The 22,715-nt window shown below is 39.3% G+C and overlaps 1 protein-coding gene across 1 annotated transcript in view; it reads left to right on the plus strand.

Annotated features, from left to right (window-relative positions):
- Nucleotides 1-2,860: 2,860 nt before the first annotated feature.
- Nucleotides 2,861-22,715, plus strand: part of TACC2 (transforming acidic coiled-coil containing protein 2) — a gene marked incomplete at both ends in the record, with an annotated part of 127,636 nt that continues 107,781 nt past the window's right edge. Inside the window, 3 exons of the mRNA XM_082002323.1 lie at nt 2,861-2,893; nt 4,427-4,486; nt 15,272-15,444. Of these exons, the coding sequence (XP_081858449.1) occupies nt 2,861-2,893; nt 4,427-4,486; nt 15,272-15,444 (266 nt within the window). The remainder of the gene's footprint in view (nt 2,894-4,426; nt 4,487-15,271; nt 15,445-22,715) is intronic.

Below are 22,715 nucleotides of genomic sequence, written 5' to 3' on the forward strand. Positions count from 1 at the left end.
GTTCAGCAGGTTATGAAGGTGGGTCCCTGAAAGCAAGCCTGCACTTTATGTCAGTCTGAGGAGAAGTAGGAGGAAAATAAGGAGAAAACTTGTGAGGTGAAGATGGAAGGAATGGTTTGAAGATATGCTTTAAGTGTCAGTGAATCCAAAACTGCCAGATTAATCTGGGAATGTAAGTGTAAAGTTAAACATTCTCTCGCTTGCTTGCTTTCGGGAAAGCAGTTGTTTTACTGTAAAAGTGCAAAAGTCTCTGTGAGCCGATCAGACTAATTCGTACTAGTGAGCGATTTTTGAGATATGGAGTGTTAAAATAATTTTAATAATGGCATGTAAATTGTAAAAGATAGTACAGAAAGATGAGAAAGGTTATCTTTTGGTTAACCTATGTTTATTTAATGAATGGATTTTTAGCATGTTTTTCATGTTTATTTGAAATTCTATACATATGATAAAGCACTTGTAGTTTGCAACCTAAGTAATGCTTGTGCACTCAGAAAATGTTTTAGAAATAATGTATGCAAAAAGGATTACAATAACATAGTAATCTGAAAAATTAGCTTAGTTACTCTGCAATGTAATTCATGCATTATTATTATCACTTGTCTCATTATTGCAGAATCTATAATGACTTCATTCCCTATTTATAACATTTATCTTCATTATTAAGCAGATGGTAATGTGAGAATTGTGTGACAGTTGTGAAATTTCATACTCTAGGGAAAGAAAAGAGTAAGTAGACAGCATGATATGATATGTTGATGGAGATTTATGATAGCTAGGACTTTTGCCGTGCTTTTGTAATTTTCTACTTTGATTCCTGTACATTTTAATAAAAAACTGTAAATAAAATATTTTTTTCTTTCAACCAAATATTACAAATTTGGTCTCTATTAGCAGTTGCTGTCCTTAACAGTATCGCTGAGTTTGTGCAGAAACATTGAGGGTATATTATGCATTGGAGTGAACTTAAAATAGAGTAACATTATGTCATGCACTGGCTAATGTCTTTAAGAACTTGATAAGCAAAATTTGCATTTTCCGCAACTGATATACAAGACCTCACTGCAATTAACCACAGGAACTTGGAGAGTTTCATTTATTCTCCAGCATGCTATTACTGCAAGTACTTGTGAGGGGACAGTTTTGAGAGCTTTAAATTTCATGGTATTTTCACATGATGTCTGTGGAAACAGAAAGAGAGCTGGGAAGACAAAGGCTTGTTAGGTCCGTGGCACAGAAATGCCAGTATTTTCACCCCTAGGGAAATGTGCTGGCTGTTGAGAGAAGCATATTGGTATAGCAAAGTTGTTATTTCTCTCCTGTGCATTGGAACCTTAGTTGTCTGCTCTAACAGTGTGAGAATATTTTGTTATATCAATACATACTTAAAATATTACAAAGTTAATCTGTTGTCTTGGAACATTTCGCTGAGCTGGGCCTGAAAAGATGTGGTTGTGCACACTACTTCATGATGGAGTACTTCATACTTGGGGAATAGTGATTTTGAAAACATTACATACAGTCTTTTATTTAGTTTAGTACTATTTTAAAACAGTAGAGGATTTGGCAGTAATCTCAGCATTTAAAAGCTAGTGTTGCTAATTAATCACTAAAAGTGCAATCCTGGCCCCAATGATTTCAACAGGAGCAAGTTCAAGCACCAGTATATCCCCTGAAGACAGTCAAGTTTAAACAGAGCATAGCTTAAAAGCACAATACCAAACTTCTCTCTCTCTCCAAGCCTCCTGTGAAGAAAAATAATCTGTCAAGTTCAAAAAAGTGTATTGTAGTAATAAGTAGTAACATTCCTTAAAAGCTTATATGGTTTCCTTGGCTAACAAAGTGCAATCTTTCTTTTACAGCCTGACTTTAATGGAGTTTTTCTTGACATAGGCCACAGACCAATCTCACATTCTTTGGAAAAAAATTGAAGAGAGTGTGTAATTTTCACCTATCCAATAATACAATAAATACAGTGAATTTAAATGCCTGAGGCCCAAAATAAAATGTCTAGAAAGAGAAGTAAATGTCTATAAGTGAATCTCTATTGTGTACTTTTACTATTGAATGCCCTTTTAAAAAAAATACATAAATGAATGATGCCTGGGGAGACATTAATTCTAGAGCTGCTGGTTACAGTTCCAATGTTCAGAGGGTTTTTTTTTTTAATTAAACAATTAGACTTGAACTAGTATAAAACTAGTAGTAATTAAGGTGGGCAGATCCTGTTAAGTGTGAAGAAAATGTGTTTAGATCACAACATTGTAAGCGGAACAATGCCTAAGAAAAGCAGGGTCTGACTGCAGCGATAAGGATAAAAAAAATCCATTTACTCTTTCTTAAAGCTGAGTGCATGTATGGAAAATTGTTTCTGTTACAGTAACGGTCAGGTTTAATGTTGTGGTTCTGACAATGTGAGCATGCAGCTCAGTCCAGGATCTCTAAGAAATACAAGTGGTTTGAATACAGTTAAAACAATAAGGTTTTCATAAGGGCTGTACATCCAAAGTAACTTTGGCAAGGAAAAGGCCTTTCTGCTCAAATGACATGGGATAATCCGGAAACAGAGTAACAAAGCTGAGTTTCAAGGAGAGTCTTTCAGCGTAAGTGGAGCCAGTGTAGGGTAGAGAGCAGAGAGACATTATGAAATAAAAGTATTAGGAGTTATTTTCCCCTGATTTATGACTTAAAATCATTCTAAGACTGAATGTCAGGAGGGACAATTGATAGGGTGACTTGAGATGACATTCCTCCAAAATTTCCAGAGTTTTTTGCTGTTTTTTTACTGAAGACTTAGAGCTTTTTCTTTTCTTCCAGTGATCTCTTTAATTACTGTGTGATACTGGACGTCAACATCAAAATGGGCAATGAGAACAGTAGTGCAGAAAACCAGGTGAGTGTGACAGTGTGATTTTCCTTCCCTCCTAGCCTACAGCAAACCTTACAGAAATTGGTTTCACAGGCCACTTACCCCACATTTATCTTCCGCTCCCAGTTACACTCCTATTTAAGTGTCATTAATGGTAATTGAAGGCAACTTTTCATTTGCTTGTTTTTTTCTTTGGCGGTGACACTGCTGCATAGCATCAGGGCACCGTGCTGGTGGTTGCTCCCTGGGGAACAGGAGTCATGGAGAACTCCTGTCACCCATAGGGTGGGCAGAGCTGGCTCATCCCACCTCACCAGTCAGGGAGAAGGGCAGCCGGCGGCAGCTGGGGAGCAGCCACGGGCAGCCCCAGCTCCAGGCATCAGGCATGTCCCTGGAGAAAGAGACAGGCCAAGATGGGTCCAGGATGTCAGCCCATGGGTCAGCCCGGCTCAGTGGGGCTGATGGCTGGGCAGGACTGTGGTGGAGCAGGAGACCAACATCCTATGGCATCTCTGGGGATAACATCCTGAGGGGAACTGAAATGGGGTCCTGGGCTGTGGGCAGGGTGGGGAGAGGCCCTGGGAGCCAGGCAATGCCTCTGGTGCCTTCAGAGCCCTGACACACAGTAGCCTCTCCATGTTCAGAAATTACTGTATGTATGCTGATCCAGGAATTTACACCCGTTTCAGAAGGGTGCTTTGTTAATGCATCTTGGTGTTTGATGATTTATTTTTAAATTCTTGAAATGAAGGGAACCCCTATGCTATGGCTAGTTGTGTACAATTACATTAGAAGTTACTATGCTGATGTAAGTTTGAATAAAAGTTTTAATTCATTTAATTTCAACAGTTAAAATACCAGAATGTGTTTCATCTTCTCTTTTTCCATATGTTATGGTAGAAGATAAAATGCCTTAGGATTCATTTTGCTTCCGCTTCAGCAGATCTGCTGTACTTGTGCATTGCAAAGTGGACCCTCTCAAAGGAATCAGTATTACAAGTTAAAAACATAAAGGTTTTTTTAGAACAAAAATCTTCTATAATTCTTGGTTGTTCTGATCCCATTGTATCATTAGCCCAAGATTTCGTCCCAACTTTTTTCAGGGTTTGGGAAGAGGGTGTTAATTCCTGTAACTAAGTAATGAGAATTTCTTCTCCAATGTGTACAACTTTCACTTAGGAAGTTTGTGAAAGTCAAATACATTTCTTCAGGAGTCCTCCTGAGGCTGAGAAGACTTTAGTTAAAAGTTATTTAATTTATTAAGAAATTTAATAACGAGCTCTTTTTTTCTAATAAGGAAATTAAGCTTCTGGTCTCCATTTCACACTGTAAAAAACCAACCAACCATCAAAACAAACAAACAAAACCTGAAAGCAAAACTAAATAAACGCTAAAAAAACAAATTGCTTTAAAAGTCACTAACAGACATAAAAACAAGAAGGAGTAATAAAATCTTAAAAGCCACTTAATATGCTGGACAGTTATTGAAAAAGTATTGCTTAATGAATAGTCAAAATTCATATAGTCACTGAAATGTTTAAATATCATCCTTTTTAGTCAGAAGCTCCCAATGCAAATACAGTCATCCTTATACCACCAAGCCAAGGAACACAGCAGGCAGTGGATGATGAAACTGGTTTGCACGGTTTGCATTTCAAAATGTTAGCATCAGGCTTGGCTGTGCTTTTTCTTACGCATCTGCTTCTGGCTTTCGGGTTTTTTTGACACTGACTGCAAATTTGCAAGGCAGCTACAGTTAAGTTTTCAGCAAGTTGTAAAAAAAAAATCTGGTTTCTTTTAAATTTTTTGTTTGGTAGCAATCTATGCTTTAGAGAAACAGCCTGTATTTGACCCTCTTTGCATGCTGACTTTCCTTCCAACTCTAACACAATTAAAATAGCTTAGTGGATGTTGTTCTTCTACTCACTACCAATTGACATGGTGGTTGTTTTTGTTTATGTATTTATTAGAGAACACCATTGCCCAGCTCTAGCTCTCACCTGAGTCATTTGGAAGCCGTATACGTGGTTTGCATTAAAGACGGGAGAGCCTGTGCTAAGTTTAGAACTCATTTAATAAGAGGGAAGATCTGTGGAATAAATGTGCTATTATGAAGAACGTAGTAGGCACTCAGAGAAAAAGTAAATACCCAATATGTCTTGAGGAAAATATAATCTAAATTTAGTAGAAATGAGCAAAAATAGTAAATAGATAAAAACAAGGCTGGGACCAGCAGTATATTTTACAATGTGATTTTACATATACTAACCACATTCTGTTTTGCTCTAACAGTGCACAAAGTCCAAACTGCTGAGAGATTTTAGGTTTGTGCCCTGCCCTATTAGAATGGCAAAGCTTGCTTCCAAACAAGGGTCTCTCTCAGTGGCACAGCTTGTTGAGCTTACGTCGAACTAAATGTAAGATGTTTTTAAGGTGCATTTTCCTTGAAAAGCAAAACTCCACATGAAGAGAAATGTGTTTAAATTGAAAAAGAAGCAACCAAGAAGAACAGATATTTTGACTCAGTTTGACCTTTGAGATCCAGCCTTTAGCAGAGAAAATACGGGAGAAGCAAAGGAAGTATTCTTTAATGGGAAGCTACAAAAAGTACTACAGTTCATGGATCTCTAGAAGGTCTCAGCCATTGCACTGCCCTTTACAGACATCTTTCTTCTTCCATCCAAATGCATCCAATGGTGTAGAGGAATGGCAAGGTCTGTCTTCAGGCTTTTCCCTGACTTTACCAGACAGCCAGATGTTCAAAAATCATCTACATGGCTGTAATAAAAAGAAAAGGCTCATAGTTTTGTAGAGCCTGGTGTGTCTGTGCACTTCCTCAGCCCCTGATAGTCTTGATAGTTTGGGCTCAGATGCCAACTAATAAAGCCCTACTTATAAACAAACCCAAGCTGTCCAGGACCAGAAAACTATCTGCTATTTAAAAAGTTTGGCAGTGTGAGGCACGTGGTCTGCGTGAAGGAGCGTGAGCCCAGCGTACCAGCTCTGCAGCCCAGCCTGATCCATGCTGCACCCGGGGTTTGTGCAGGTAACTCAGGGACCTGCTCCCAAAGTGACTGCATGTTACAGGGTTATTATTGACTTTCGTGACTGTTCTTTTATCACGGTCTCCCATCTGCTAGATTTACGCTATTGCCAGGACATCTTTGCTTTCATTTTAAAGGGGTGGGTGGAGGATGTAAAGAACAGAAGGAGTTCTCTATCATTGGAAACATGAGCACAAAATTTTCTAAAGCTTGAATAGGCTGGATTTTCTAATATGTAATAATTCTAACTCGTTTTTAATTCTTGCCACTCACAGTTATGAAGAGGAGAGCTGTTATCTTTCACAGGCTTTCTCGTGATTATGGGAAAGTCAAAGTTACCAAGTAATTCTAAAGCTCTTTGAAGGTGAAAACTGCTGCTGAATTGAAATTCTAGCAGCATGTATTTTGCCCCACAGTTGAAGAGGGAATTTCAAAGTCAGTTACCACATAAGTTATTTCTATACATTTTGCTTTATCCTTTCTTCTTCTTTGTTTTCTGAATAAGTAAATAGCCAAGCAAAGCTGGTTATTCCACATCTGTGTTATTGTCCATTTCTCTTTAAACATATATCTTAATGTGTGGTATCTTTTTTTGTTCTTGTTTGTTTTCTACTGTGAAATGTGTAAGATAGGCAACACATGCATACTTGCTAGAGGGGCCGTAACTTCTGAAGAGTCTATTTGTTTGTCTGAAGTGTCATGCTGTGTTCCTGCTAGAATTTCTCCATTTAATTGTTATGAACAAATCTGACTGCTGCACATTCTGCAGTTAATATTCTTCATTAGTACTTTTCCCATATTTCAACTTCCTTATGCCTATGCGAATTGATGGTGCTACTGGCATGGTTCTTTCAAATCCCAGTATTATGGGGATGAGCAGAGAATGCACTGGGCACATCAGCAGCTTCCCAGCCTTCAGTCTCCATTCCCACAGATGATAACTGGGCAAATTCCTCTGAGCTCTGGTGCTCATACTGTGTGTTTACATATTTTTGGAATAGTGCAATAACATCTGTATACATTCTGTTGTTTATATTAAATTGGGAACAAAAATACGTTCCCAATTTTCTGCATAATAATTTTGCCTGTAGCATTTTAATGGAGTACGCTATTACCCTACACGGGCTTGTCTTTGAATTTGTTGTGTCCACCAGGATGCACCACTTTTACTCTCTACATTATGATTTTATTTCATTCTTCCTTCCATTTCATCCATGGCACATCATGAGCACACAGGACAGCAGAACTTGTTGCATATCCTTTCAGACAACATTTGCCTATGGTGGGGTGTTGACAGCAGCTGGCTACAAGCCCGTATGCCCATTACTGATGCTGACGTAGTTCTAGCATACCTCCAGTTACCATATTCATCAATTCTTACTTCCAATATATTACTTCCAATATGACTTCCAATGATAATTATTACTGGTCCAATATTTTTTGGTGAGTAATGCCGAGTATTTGTTTGAATTGACACAAAAAGAACATTGTCTGTTTTCAGAGAATTATACATGCATTTATGCAAATGCAAGCAAATTCTGGGACACTTCTCACTGCAATTAATAATTAATACACTTGTTCTCATCTTCCCTGTGAATGAAGGAGAGGGGACAAAAGAAGAGTAAAGATTCAAAGTTGCGACGGGGTTCTTAATTTGAAAGCGTAGTGAAAAGGAAGTTGGAAGACTATTCCTTCTCTTCTGAATTAATAGTTAAAGCTTTCTTCACATCTGTAAAGCCACCACCACTTCTAATGGGCAATGTATATTTATGGGTACAGATTAAAAGGAAACATTTTATATTTATAAAGAACCTCTATAATTATTTACTACATTTCTCCATTTAGAAGTAGTGTGAAAATGTTGGATCTACATTTTCCACAGCTATGGGTAGTTAGAAATTACTAGGCAAGCAAACACTATCAGCTGGGGAGCACAACCAAGTTTAGAACTCAACTTGGAGATGATTTTTCCAATAGTACTTCATACAAATCTTACAGCATCTTCTCAAGTGTCTTATTGTTAGGCTGCTAAGAACTACTCATCAGAAGGCTGCTTTAGCTAAAATTATATTGACTGAAAATTGCAAGTAATGGGATGAAGATTTTTTCCCCAAGATCATCAACTTTATTCTCTCTCTCCTCCTATATTTCATAACACCTGCCATCCTTAAGAAGATAATGTAGGTACTCATCAGGCCTTCATCCAACTGTCAAGAAAGGAACAAAGGAAAATAAGAAGCTGCTGCAAGACTGGTGGAGTTACAAGGATAACCACTAATTTTGCTTTGCCTACTGACCATAGATCACATAAACAGATGGAAAGTAGGTTAGGAAGAATCATGAAGCCTATTATGCCTCATTTAGCCCAGTGCAGACTCATGCTATGTACGTTCAGACTAAGGCTTAAACATAGCAGTGAGTTGTTGAGGAGACACTTCTGTTGACATTACAAGGATCTGAAGATAAACAGTTTAGTGCCCTCAGTGGATTGGAAGGGTCATAAACATGAACAATGAAGCCTGAAGGTTTGAATTACTCTTGCTGTACCTGAGAGGAAGTTGTATATTCTGTGAAGAATGCTAAACCGAGGATAAGATGGTGACTATATATAAATACACACACACACCAGTGTTTATTTTTACGTTCGCAGCCACAGTAATTTCAGTAGGTATTTCTCATGAGGGAAAGCAACCCTTTATCTCTAAGGAAAGGTCGTAGGTACTTAAAATAGAATGTGGTAACCAGAATTTTTCAAATACCGTATCACACTTTGCTTCTTGTAGTTGTAAGAACCAGATTAAATGAGACTTTCACCAAATGCCAATTTTTGCATTCTTGTCCCTTTGAGGATTTTAATTAGAAAAGGCATGAACTTAAAATTCTACTCCTGCGAGAGACAAATAAACTAAGCCAGAAGCAATAGCAAATGACACTATTAATGATTAAAGAAAAAAATCTACTGTAATTGCGAAATTCTATGTGGAATCTCCCTTAAGGAAAGGGTCTGCTTTTTGCATCTGATCATGTCATAATTATATCCAACTAATTAAGTAGTCATGGTGTTTGGGAAAAAAACTAAGAAGTGGTCGTGATGGTCATCCCCCTCTCTAAACTGGTGTACTCCAGCCACTCTCAACAAGGGGCAGGCGCTGAATAACGCAGATTTCTACACAAGTTCTTTATTAAAGTCAGAATTCAGTTCCCTTGTGATGTGACAGAATGAAGTTTTAGTGTAATTCTCCAGATCTTAACTGTTACGTGGAGTTCAAGCTTGGCCCAGTATGTCAGGTACCAATTTGTTACTGTCCCGTGATCAGTAGTTTTTGCTGACCAATGTTTGCTGATTTGAGTGAAAAGTTCTGGTTGTTAAAGCAATATCCACTCATTATCTATTTTTTATCTATTTTGGTACTATTTCTCCAAACAACGGAGAAAAAATGGTTCTCCAAGGATACAGAGACTGAAAAATCTAATTTACTACTCAGGTGCTGCACCTGCAGAACATCAAGAAAAAAAAGCCAGAAGAGCAAAAAGATAGCTCCTAAAACCTGCTCGGTCTTTAAAAAATTGCAACAGCCATTTTAAGAATATGATTTCCCAACCATGTGAGCTGTGCAATTCCATTTTTAGAAAAATGTAACCTTGAAAACCTTTCTTCTGTCCACTTTTCTGACATAGTCTGGGTTATTAATATTTCATTGGTACTGATTTCTAGGAGGTACCAGGTATTAGGCAGACTCATTCATGAACTGTTATGTTAACGTGATTGTTTTAAGAACCACAGCAAGCCATTTTCTGGCATCTCGGTTCCATTTTGAAGGAATGGATTTAATGCTAAAGTACAACAAAAATAACGACGACCAGCCCATTGATTAAGGCTGCAGGTGAACAACTTCTCACTCCCTTTCTCTGCAGCTGGTCCTGCAGTGCAATGAGCGACTGCTGCAAAGCATTGCAGTGAGACCCTTCCAAAGAGCGCCATGTGCACGCTCTTCTGCCTGATGCCAGCCTGCTCAGCCACACGTGTGCCAGGTGTTTGGCTGAGGACATGTGTGGCCCGCTGTCCCTAACAGGGACCGTGTGTCCGTCCTCCGATGCGGTCAGCTTGGCGGTTGATCCTGAAACCAGAGCCCGGGAGCCGCAGGGCCGACCTTTGCTCTGTGTCCCGGCGTTCACCTGCGCCGCTGCTGCCTGATCCCGTCCCCACAGAGGAGGTGGTGGCTGGGAGCGAACAACCAACAATTCCAGCAGGTAGACTTTAAAAAACCCTATTAAAAAAAAAAAAAAAAAAGATTGTAATGAAGGACATGGAGAAAAATAAAAGGTAAGTTCTGGTTTATTGATTGAGACTTGTAAAGGCTTGTTCCAGCTTCCCCCTCCAATAACCGGAGGGAGTTAGTGGGAATGGAAACTTAACGTAACTCTTTAAAGATTACTTTCAGCTAGTCAGAGCTATGGCATGTTCCAGCAACTGCTATAAATGGATGTGTGTTTAATGGAGGAATGCTGCAGAGGGCAGATGTAAAAGGAAGCAACTTTTATTGAGAGAAAGGGGGATCAAAGGAAGTTCACTTATTTGGAGGGCTCTGAGTGTGAATGCTAGGTTTTAAAACCAGAATTTTGTGCTTTGTGAGCAGGAATCTGGTGGCTTGTTGAGAAACACGAGGCTGCTTGAATCACTGCAGCAGAAGGCTGCGGCAGTGCCTAATGCTGTTGCTATGGCTTTGACTCGGGAGGGGAGAGTCAGTGTTTTGGGAGCTGAGCTGTGAACAGGCTCCCATGTAGCATTAAAGGAATTTCTTTCTGGTATGATAACTTTAGCCAGAGTACAGCAGCGCACATAATCCTTTTGGCTACAGCGTTAATGGAGTTCTCTTTTTTTTTTTTTTTAACTTTTAAGCTCCTGTTCAAAGTCATCAGCAAAATAAAGTGATCTTGTAGATTTACTTTGTGTTCTTGCGAAGTCCAATGCTTGCAGAAAGGTTTAATGCAAATTACATTTCATATTTCAGGAGAATTGGTTTTATTCATTTAAATAGTATGCTGGCTTAAAGGAAAAAAGTATAGGCTGTTTACTTTTCCTTCTGTTGTTTGTATACTCTCTGTGACAAACTTTGTTTGTTGTTGGGTTTTTTTAATTATCCTAGACTTAAAGAAAAAACTGCTGAGACCCTGTATATTCTGATTTTTAATGTAATTAGTTCTTCAAGTCTTTCAATTAAGGAACTTTTTATAATCTCAGAATCCGTTTCAAAAAAGAGTATGCTACATTTGAAATTAATATAGAGCAAATTTAGCTGCAAGCTTCTGTAGTAAATCACTTCAGAGGCTGTATGTGTTGAAACCTCAAAAGTAATTTATTTAACAGCAGCTTTCTGATGATATTTTTGAACAAAACATAGCCTTTCTAATTTTTTTCACAGTTATTAATTAAAAATGAAAAAGCATGCTCTGCAAAGCTAGTTCAGCACCTGATTTGCATAACTAGCTTAAATTTGAAAAACTTGATAGAGAAATTGAATTATGTTTTTCTCCTGGCTGACTTAGATTCAGAGAACATGCTCTTCTACAATGATTAACACATTAAATGTAGAAGACCAGTATACAAAGCTTTCATGTATCTTGGAATATTAGTTTTACATCAAAATATCTACACTAAGATTTATTTTAGATTACTGTTAACATTCTCCTTTGAGCTTCTTTTGAAAATATACTTCCCTGGCCATGTACGCTCTTGCCTTACTAGGTTAAGAGGGCAACCTTGCTTTTTGACAAAGCCTGGAAAGAAAGAAGAGTGTCAACAATTCAAACTCCTCTCTGCTCCAATAGGAGCTATGTTGCAAAGATTGTTTTAATATATGTTAAATTTGGTCATATTCAGAACTGGAAGAACAAGAGTCAGATTTTTCTATGGCCAATGACAGTTGCTGAGGGATGGCTGGGAGATGAACTATAACTTCTTAAACATTAGAGCTCTGAAAGCACAAAACTATTTAAAAACAAAAAAAATCAAATAATCAAAAAACCCCACCAGTCTCCCCCCCCCAAATATGAATAGCCAAATGAATAGTAAAAGTAAAATCCAGCAAACTTCTACCAAACTGATTCGGGCCACAGGGTGTTCTGTGAAGCTTTAGACTCAAGAGACAACAACAAATTATGCCAACACCATGTTACAGTTTTAAATTGTGCTGAAACACTTGTACTGCTGGCTTCTAAGTACGTAGCAGATGTAACCACCGAGTTAGGTCTCCTTGTATTTGTTAGTGCTGTGGCAGCTTTGGTAGCAATGTGCTATTGGATTTATTCTATGCAGGCTGATGAGTAGTGTTTCTGTCTAATGCCACAGCTGAGCCGGTGTTGCTGGTTAAATAGCGGTTATCATGCGGCTCATGGGATTCATGGCTCTGGGTGGCAATCCAAAGGATACTGGTTCTCTGCACAGAAAGGAGTTTTACTTCAGAGGTTTGTGTGCAATCTCTATTACGTTGTGGCTCCACAAGCAGGGTGACTGCAGGTCAGTAAAACAGAGGATTGTAACCTAAAGGAGCCCTTTGAGTTAAGTGGCAGATCTTGTGAAAGAGAGGGTTAGTTAGAAGCAACGTGTGGGTACTAAGAGTGCAGTAGGTTAATGACCATTCTTTGCTGCATTCCTTTCTCCCATGGAAGATGACGGAGGCTTTGGAAGAATGAGACAAAACATGCAGCTATTCATCTTCTGAAGAGAGCTGTGAGCTATTCCTCCTGCCTAGCACCCAAATCAGCTGAAGAAAATTTGAGTTGGTGGTAGTAGAAAGGAGCAAAAACAAAGAATTAGTTCTCACTGCTTTTGCCAACTGCTGGAGGCATGTGGACAAATTTCTAAATTGGCCAATTTCTTGGGGTTCTTCATGTGGTTCTCCCTATCCTCCCTGCCCTGTTGGGAAAGGAAAGGAGGTAATTTTTGTCTGCAAGTGGCCTGAAAATTATTCTCCATTTGGCTGCTACTGTGAGGCATTCGTTTGTGGCCCACCTCCCAGACTGACCCAACTGTAGCTCTCGCAGTAAGACATGACACATTGACTAAGAGCGTGGCACCGTAGCTGCGTCACGTGGCTTGTTGTGACTTTACCAGCCCGCTGCCTTGCTCTTGTCCTGCTTGCCTGGGTAGATCAAGGCCAACACATGCTCTCAAGACTGACCCTCCGTGGGGTTGCGCCCATCTAGTTGAAGGAGTTCCTCTTCTGCCAAGATACAAATACCCGCCCCCTTGGCTTGCTGCATTTTCTAAATGCTAGTTGGCAAGCGGGGTAGGCTCTGGGGTGGGGGTTTAGTGGTGGTCTGAGGGTGGCGACTGGGGCGTGGACATGCTCCAGCATGATCGCATATGGCCCCAGAAGTCACTGTTTTGGTTGGTTGGGGTTTTTTCCTGATAATTAATTTAATAATGCATTTTTTCGTAGTTCTTTCTCGCTGCACACATTTATGCATGCTGAAATAAATTCTCCGTGCAACTTTTTTATGCAAACAAAAGCAAGGCTGCCCAAAGCATAGCACCAAAAGCAAAACAGAGCCCTGTAAGTAAACTAAGCTCTGTTTTAATTTTTTTTTCTGGCTGGAAGAAACAAATTTCCTTGTATAAATCTTGATGTTCTAGTATTTTTTTGCCATATACTGTGGTTTTGGGGCCAACATATATACTTAGATAAATATTCCAAATGCCAGATGTCAGCACATGCTGGGTAAGTGCTTAATAATCATGAAACCAAGAGCCCTTGGTCATCCCAGCGGAAAGCGGTGTGATAAAGGAGGCTTCTGCAAACAAAGCTGTAGTGAAGGGGTTCCTCCAGGGAAAGGCAGAGGATATGAGAGTTAATCAAATTTGCCTTAAGTCTAAAGGAAGTCTTTTTATATTTTCAGTATGTCCTGACCTTTTCAATTGCTCATTACGTGGGCTTCTCTTGTCCACTGGGTGTCTCCCATTCCTGGCTCTGATCACGAGAAGCCTTTGGTTGTGTGAGAGCACACCATGTTCACACAGAGAAGTGTAATTTTGTAAATAACAGCTTTCTGCAATTTATTGACTACTTCTAGAACAAAATAAATCTAAAAATTGAGACTAAAAAAACCCAAGAGATTAGTTGGAATTGCGTACTGTGCTTTTCATCTATGATATTATTCTGAAGTGGCTCTTGTTTTTCATGTGACTCTACTGGTCATCAGTACTTAACACTTATGTGTCTTTACGTTAAGTGTGCCTTAGGCTTTTAACCGTTACAGTTACGAATTAAAACCACAGTGACTGCATGTTGAGGGTGATCTGATGAAGCAGTTTCCCTTCTCTTTCAGTATTGCTTGATGTGCCAGAGGATTTGAAATGGAGCTTCTTCATTCAGATGTCATTTTTGTTTACATTTAATTGTTTCTCTCCAGTTCTTTTGTTATACTTGAAGAACATACTCAGCTACTGTTCAGAGCAGCTCTTAGCAGCTCTTCTTTGCCTTCTAAAGATACTTCTGCCAAAAAAAAGTTCAGCAGGAAGGTGCCACTACCTGTTGTAAGCATCCCCATAGGCGTGTTGTAGGACCCCAGGGATTTGCAGGCACACCATGGGTCACATCTCTGGCACTTGCACAGGACTCTCTTCCTCCCTGGAGCAAAAACAGTAGTTTGAAAGAGACACAAAACAAAACAACCCACTCATGTAGAGGCATGTCTCCATGGATGAAGATCCCAGGTAAATACTTACCTTTGAGAAGAGGTGATGCAGCATTACCACATTTCTGTAATATCATTTCTGTAGCTGTTATTACAGATACTGCAGCATTTTCTGTAGCTATTATTATAGAAAGGCAGAATGGTGAAGAATCAGGCCCTCCATTTCAGTTGAGGCATTCTGAGCTTTGTTGAAGTAGGGGGGAAAGAATCTGGACTTGGATTCAAGTGCTGGGTCTTGATTGATGTTGGTTTTATCTCTAACTTGACTCCAAAGATACTGCTAATATTATGAGTGTCAAAGTTCATAGCCTGTTTGCATCCTTTCTCATTTTAAACTTGCTTAGCAAGGACGCATTTGTCAGGCTTGGAAAAAGAGAAGATGATACCCTCCTTTGGTCAGTAAAGGTCCTGGCTGCTTTAGAACTATTGTTGCATACTTCTCTCCCTCTTCTTTTCCTAGTATTTATTTTTGGCTCAACCACTTCCTTCTGTTTTTCTGTCATTAACAAAAAAAATGGCTTGGCTTTGGAACCTGCAAGTTTCATCAAAGCAGTGAAATCTACCACAGAAGTTGTTCGTCAGCGTGCAGAACAAAACTCCTTAAGCTTATGGATTCTGCAAAACAGCAGTAGCTATTTAAATTGTTCTTTTTTCATTCTAGAGCGCTCCACAAGATTCAGAATTAAGCCAACCTCCTGGTAATGGGCACGGTTTGAAAAGGAGCCCTCAGGAAAACAGCATAGAAAGATCTATAGGTCAGGACATCTCACATCTTCTTCCTGCTGCTGTGCAACTGGCTGAGAGCATATCCCCATCCATTCCAGGACCTACAAGGTAAGAAATGAAGTTTCTTCCTGTGAATAGAATTGAAGCCCTGCTGCTTTTGATAGTTGGGTGCTGTTCGTTAAGTTTCGGTTCTCGTGTAACTGATTTTCAAAATCTGTCATCCTGATGGATGATGTTGATGATGCAGTTTTCAAAATAACCTGATAAAACAAGGCTACTTACTGTTTACCAAACTGACTTTCTCACCTTACTGCATAACTATAGACAAGACTTGAACTGTTGTAATAACCCTTGACCTAAACTTCCTATGCTTTTTGCTCATACTAATAAACTCTCATCTGAGACAGAGAAACATTGAAGAGTCTTTCATAGTCATACATGATTGTGAAGTAAGGTCTAATTGTAAACAATTGCAAAATGCCATGCTCAGCTCTCTATAACAATTCTGTTAAAAAGTACCAACACAGCTAATACTTACTAGCGTTGTACTCATCTAAATGTCTTAAAATTCACCTGATTAAATAAATAGGACCACTTTCAGAGTTAAGGTATTCTTCAGTGCTATTAAGAGTGGCGGAAGGTAACATAATCTGGGTTTTATTAAATATCCCAAAGGGAATATTCTGACTGAAGCATTAATACTTTTTACTTGAATACTTGAATTTTCCCATGCTACTAGGATTTTCATCTGCTACAGTGAAGAAATTATCTAATGCCAGCATGATTTTAACATAGGGCTGAATACTTTCCTGATCATCAGTGTTACCTGGGATAGAATGATAGGTATAGCTTAGAAGGGGTAGCAGTAACTTGCGGATAAATGTGTAGGATTTTTAGGCTGTGGCCACCTTTTTAAGTGTTTGAATGAACTTAATCTTTAAGATGCGAGAATTCACTGCAAACAGATTGGCCACATCCTTTTCAAGGGGTGCATGTGTGATTTGGGCCTTTTTCTGTTTCCACCATCCCTGCCTACCATTTCTGATTGCCACTGTCTTTGAAAGATGTAAACCTGAGAAATGAAAAACAAGAACAAACAGTAGCCAAGTAAAATATTTCAAATGCTCCTAAGTTAATGCTAACCCAGGCAATAAATTCTTCTTTTGCTTTTTTAATAAGAAATTATGAAAATTATGCATTTCTTTACTGAGAGGGTGGTCAAACCCTGGAACAGGCTTCCTAGAGAGGTGGTTGATGCGCCAAGCCTGTCCATGTTTAAGAGGCATTTGGACAATGCCCTTAATAACATGGCTTTAACTTTTGGTCAGCCCTGAAGTGGTCAGGAAGTTGGACTAGATGATTGTTGTAGGTCCCTTCCAATATTCTGTTTTATTCTATTCTATTCAGAAATTATTGATGTCATGCAACAGTTTGTGGCGGTTTAAGTCCAAATGCAGGTGTTAAGTAAGATCATAATTTACCACATCAGGGAAACTTCAGGGAAACTTAGAAACGCGATATAATTGAAAAAGACTTACCAAGAAAAAGCAGTTTACTTTCTGGAAGGGATAGTTTGGCTGTGTTATGGAGGTCTTACAGTTCAATAAGTTGTCATACTTCGGTACACATACAAGAAGATATTTACTATTAATTTTCTGACTACCACTAGTACATCTTAATTATTTACTGGAAATAATAAAGTCTGAGCAAGACTAAGACTGCAAAGCCAATTTAGAACAATAAAGGTATTTTAAACATGAAGTTTAAAGTGATGAAAAGTTATACATCTTTCCTAGACATGTATGACTATTTATCTTCTAACGTGGCGTCACATCTAGCACCAGGTCTACACATAAAACAGCTCCTCCTTGGATGAGTTTTTTTTACATGTATCCTCAAGCTTCTAGTTTCTCTCGACAGCATTGTGCAGTTTTTCAAAGTATTTATTTTGTAATCTCAAAGTAGTAAGTGCCTTTCTTCTTCCTACTCTAGTGGTGGTATAGGTAACTGGCTAATAAGAGTCTGATTTGAAGCCAGAAGTTGTCCAACAAGGAAGTGGGCCAGGTAGTTTTCTCTCTGTGGGTCTGGATTTTAGTGCAGGCGCAAGTTCAGGCTCCAGCTGTTAAGCAGGTAGAGGAGCACTAAGCATGAATGTAAAAATAACAAACACTGGAGCTGAGGTGCGGCGTGTGGTTGTTTACATTAATGTCAGCAATTCTTGCATGTGGCCTTTTGGGCTGGTTTTGGCTGTCTTAACTGATAGAAGCAAGTAGTACACACTGGTGTGGTTTGAAACAATAGACTGAGTACTACAGCTAATGAATGCAAGACTCTGCTGTCACGCACCCAGCACGTTAAGCTGTCCCGACTGGTGTTAGAACGGGCCAGCAGTAGTAATGGAGACTGTGGGGTGGGGTCTTTTATCTTGGGTTTTGAATATTTGTGGTTTGGCTGCAGCAAATGCAGTCTTGCTTTTTTTTTTTTAAATATTAGCATAGGTATTTCTACACAGTTTCATGACTAATTTGCCTTTTTTAAAATATGTTGCTCAAACATTACATAGCTGCAGTTCTTTAGGGGTTCCTTTTCAAAATGGGAGTACCCAGAACACTTAGACTTCTATTCTAGCTGGCTAAAACAGCTTTACACTTCAGCATGCAAAATTATGACTCTTGTGAGATGAATGTTACACGGATGAGTCAGCTTGAACGGATTCATAAGATTCTTGTTTCAGGAAACATATTAGATGGGCAGAAGCTCTGGCAATTGCTTTTTATTTAGCCTTACCCCTGAAACTGCTGGCACATGCCTGTTTTGGGTGGCTTCTAAGTTATATCCTGCCAAAACAGAAATGAAGACAATAAACGGAAAATCTTTGAAGTTTCAGATTCCAGGCTGTTTATTTTTAACTCGCTCCCGTATGCTGCTTTGAACGCATCTTTTCCACCCTGAAGTGAACTCCCTCAGTCTTAAGAGTGTATGACCTGCCGTCTGCGGATGGAGTATCCCTCTGTGGAAAACCACGGCGTCTGCTTTTTTCCAGTCTTCTGGGTGGCTTTCTTCCGTCCTCCACCAATTCTCAGCAATTGTTTCAGTCACTTTTAAATTCTTATGTTTTGGAATTCAAAACATCTATGACTTACTTTAAAATACTCTGTTTCAGTCCAATTTTTTTTACCTGTTTCTCACTAGTCCTGTATGCTGAAAAGTAACACCATCAGCAATTAATCTGCAAACTTTCCACGTGAAATAAAAATGCTGAAGAACTATAATAGTTAGCAAGCCTTGGGCTTGCTAACATCGGTGTCTGCGCGAGATGTCATGCCTTTCTCCTGGCGCACACAGAGAGGAAAACGCCCGGGGAATTCTTAGCTGGACAACTCTACCCTAGAGAAGCATTTTTTCCCGCAGGTTTAGGAAAAAGCAGATACAGCAATTTAAAAGGTACACACCCAGAAGTAGTTCAGGGGAATAAGCACTCTTCCTGGATGAGCTTGGCGGCTTTCCCAACCGGAGTGCTGCGCACAGGTCCTGCGGGACCCGCACAGCCCCTGCAGCAGGACGGGCTGAACCTGCCACGCATCCTGTGGGACTGGCCGTGCAGTGCCGGGCTTCCTGCCGGCTCTCTCCGGATATCTCGGATGGAGACCAGGAGCCGGCTGTGGAACTGGAACTGAAGATCTGTCCGTGTTTGCTTGCTGCAGCAGTACTACAGCTTACTTTTTAAATGTTAGAATAATTTAGTTTGGTCGTACTTAAAATACTGCAGGCCCTGCATTTTATTCTGCGTATGGAACAAGGAGGTGAAAAGTGATTGGGGGTGAGGGAGAGAAGGGGAGGACAGTTCCCAGGAGGATCATATAGATCATTATTCCTGCTTCACTTTTTCCTGAAAGCTTGGATATACAGGGAGGGTGGGGGAAGCTGGCTGCTGTTAGCAGCCCTTTAGCAATGATGAATTTCTCGTGTGTTTGTTTACACTGAAAAGTTCAAATAGTGATTTGCTCTGCCTCTGAAACGGACTTTTTGGTTTTTTAAAGGGAATGTGGAAATTATTTCCATGTTCCTAATTAACTTTCAATACCTCCTAGGGACACATTGAAGTGCAGGATTTTTTAAGTTAACTCAAGTCCTCCAGTACAGTGTGTCCAAATGCGTAAACTCAAAATGTAGACACTGATTTCTTATGTGTCAGGGGAAGAAGAACAGAAGCATCTGAGAAGCAGCTCTAAGTGTGCCATAGTTGCAGAGCTGGCTGTGCATTTGTCCCTTCCACTGCTTTCTAATTTCATCCTCAGATTTCAGGCTCTTATACTCCTGGGAATAAAATCTCTCAGGCTCTGAGTTACGTCAGTATGGATGGTAACCGCATGTGACCTCTGGGTTTCATAGGCTTCAGCACTTGGTGTTTTTCCTTCACAAGTGTGACTGGGTTGGAGAGGCTGCCTGTCCTTTCAACAACTACTGCATGTTTTAGAAGGAAAGCAAAGGAATAAGAAAGGGAAATTTTAAATTACCTACGATTTTACTGTTGTTGGATCACCTTTTCTTGTTTATCAAGCAGACAACATCTTTTGGCATCTCTACTTCCTCTTCCCGCCCCCCCCCCCCCCGGGCCCCCGGCCCCAAGATAGTAAACACCAGTCAGAGAGCTTTTGTCTAGCAACTTCCAAGTGTTAATGGCTGGTAGGTTGGGTATGGCTCTTAATCTGGAGTTATTTATGGGAGATGCACTGTGAGTCATCGATTTCTTAACATCCTTTATAGACTCACACCCTAAACACAAACCAGGCAGTGCTGTCTTAATAAGCATCTTAGTAACTGGGCAGTACTCTTAATTTGTTCCAGGATAATTTGAATTTGCCATACTATATTCTGAAGGTGGAAGAGGTTAACTACAGGTATTAAAAATTAATCAGTAAGTTTGCAATGTGCTTCCAAACCAGCAATTTCTCAGTAATTATCTATGCAAAACAAACACTTCAGACATACAAAGATTTAACTCGTCGTTATTTGATGTTGTAACTGGAAGAATAGCATTCGTATGGTCAGTATGTTAAAGACCTTGAACTTGCAAATCCTTAATTGTGTGCTTAAATTCTAAGACAAGGGAAAAGTTCCCTTTGAAAACTCTAGAGTGCAGTGGGACACCTGCATATTTCAAGATACATATGCACCTAGGTCTTTGCATGACTACATTTTCTTTTTTTTTAACATATCATCAATTATGTGCAGCAATTATTCCTAGCAAAATAACCCTTTCTGCCCTAAGCTCTACACGAACTATGAGGAACTCTAATGTTCTTTCATGCTTTGTCATTTGCATGTTTTGTTTTAAATATGAATGAATTCTTCCCTTAATAATGTCAAGCTAGTTCATATTACAAAGAAAAGAGATCAAGTAACCACAAAAGAGAACACATTTTATTTTTCTGTATTTTAAAAAAATAACTTTTAGGGTCATAGCTTTATGTTGATCATATTGAATGGGTTGTCTGAAAATACACGCTCTCTGCAGGTATTACTGATTGCTAATACATTTTCATGTAGATTGGGTTTTACTCAGGGGGATTATCTACAGCATGTGGTGTCATTTCCCTGTAGTGTTACTGCCTTTAAAAAGAGTGGAAGATAATGGGACTAGGTGTGACCTTAAGAGGTCATCTACTCCATCCTTCTGCCCTAAAGCAGGATCAACTGTGCTTAAGTCTTTCCCAACAGATGTTTGTCTAACCCCAGCAGTGCCTTGCACACAGAAAAGCAAGATTACAAAAAAATGAAAAGGAAGATGCAGGATATGTTCCCTATATAGTCCTCCTTGTTACCTACATCAGAAGGAGAAACATAAATGGAGATATCCAGACAGGTCTGCCTGGACGTATCTTGTTACGACTGGAACCTTAAACCTTTCAATTCTGTTATGTCCTGAATAAAATAAAACATTGAAGCAAGCTGAAGTAGCACAGATGATGAATGTGTACTACTTCATTCCAAAACCGATAGTTTAAGTTGCTGTCACAGCATGTGCCAGCACTGTCATTTTAATTCTGCTCAGCATACATTAACTACAAAGTTGTGCCAATTCCTTCATCTACTCCTGAGTAAAATGAACACGTTTTCAGCATTATCGAACACCAGAAAAATTGTTTTAGTTGATTCATAATGCTGAATAGCTTAGTTCATAGAATTGTATCTGCCCTTGAACCTCAGAAGTCACAGGTTTACTACTAGGACTCTTTACACATGGCAGTAGATAGTTCATGGGTTTAGCAACTGTATTCAAAAAAACTTAAAAAAACCCACTCAAGACATGTTTGGAGCTGTTTCATATTTAATACCTGCAAATAGAAGTCTAACGTAACAAAGAAGTTGTATCTGTAAAGATCCAAGAAATTTCACCCAACCAAAATCTGTAAAATGCAAATACATAATGATGTATGGTCTGTATGATGCACATTACCAATGTTTCAATCACAGATTTATTACCATGCTTTTCCTAACCCACTTAACAAATGGGATTAACAATGAGTAAAGAACCAGAGATTAAAGATAAGTGATAAGGAGAAACTGTACTTGTAGGTGGTGTTTTCTACTTTTTCCAACACTCAGTTTCACCCACCCCCAACCTGCAACCATGTTTGTTTTTCCCCTGAATACCATATCTCTGACAGGAGCATGCTTCCAGGTTGAAGAACCCTGGGCACACAACTGCTAATGAGCAATTTAATCAGTAAGAAGATAAACATGCAACACAAAGGAAAGCTGGAATGGCAATTGACTCCCACTTTTCCATCCCCTCCCCAATTCAGTGCTGTGGTTTCTGACCCTACTCTTCTAATTAAGAGTCCCTGAGTGCAAAATTAATGTCAAATGATGAAGTCTATTCCTTCCTTAGGGAAAGCCTCCTGGCATCTCCTTGTTGTTTGTTCATGTCCCATCATGCCCCATGTTGTCAGTGATCCAGCAAATACCAGATACTGCATTACCACCTGTGTCGTTCCCAGAGTTGGTGAGCTTTCTATTGGAGATGTGTTTTCCACGTGCTAGGAAAAGAAAAATTTTGGGGCAAAAGAATTTTTAGAAGTTTAAATAAAATGTATTGGTGTTATAAATTAAATGTACAAACTGATGCCAAGCATTGCTGAAACTTGGTTAAACTATAAATTGTATGGTATAGCTATTTTACCTTAGATATGAGGCTTACCCTAAATATAGGCAAATTTTAATACCTCTTTAAAGACTGGTTCATTTTCTATTTTACTGACTCTGAAGAAGGTTTTTAGGGTCTAAGAAAGGCTCACATTCAGTTTTACGTGCAGCCCTTCCATAAAGAAATTGTTGTATTGGGCAGTCCTCAGTATAAGGAAGGGTTTTGACCC

This window comes from Phaethon aethereus, assembly GCF_964289735.1.
Source record: "Phaethon aethereus genome assembly, chromosome: 7".
NCBI lineage: Eukaryota > Metazoa > Chordata > Aves > Phaethontiformes > Phaethontidae > Phaethon > Phaethon aethereus.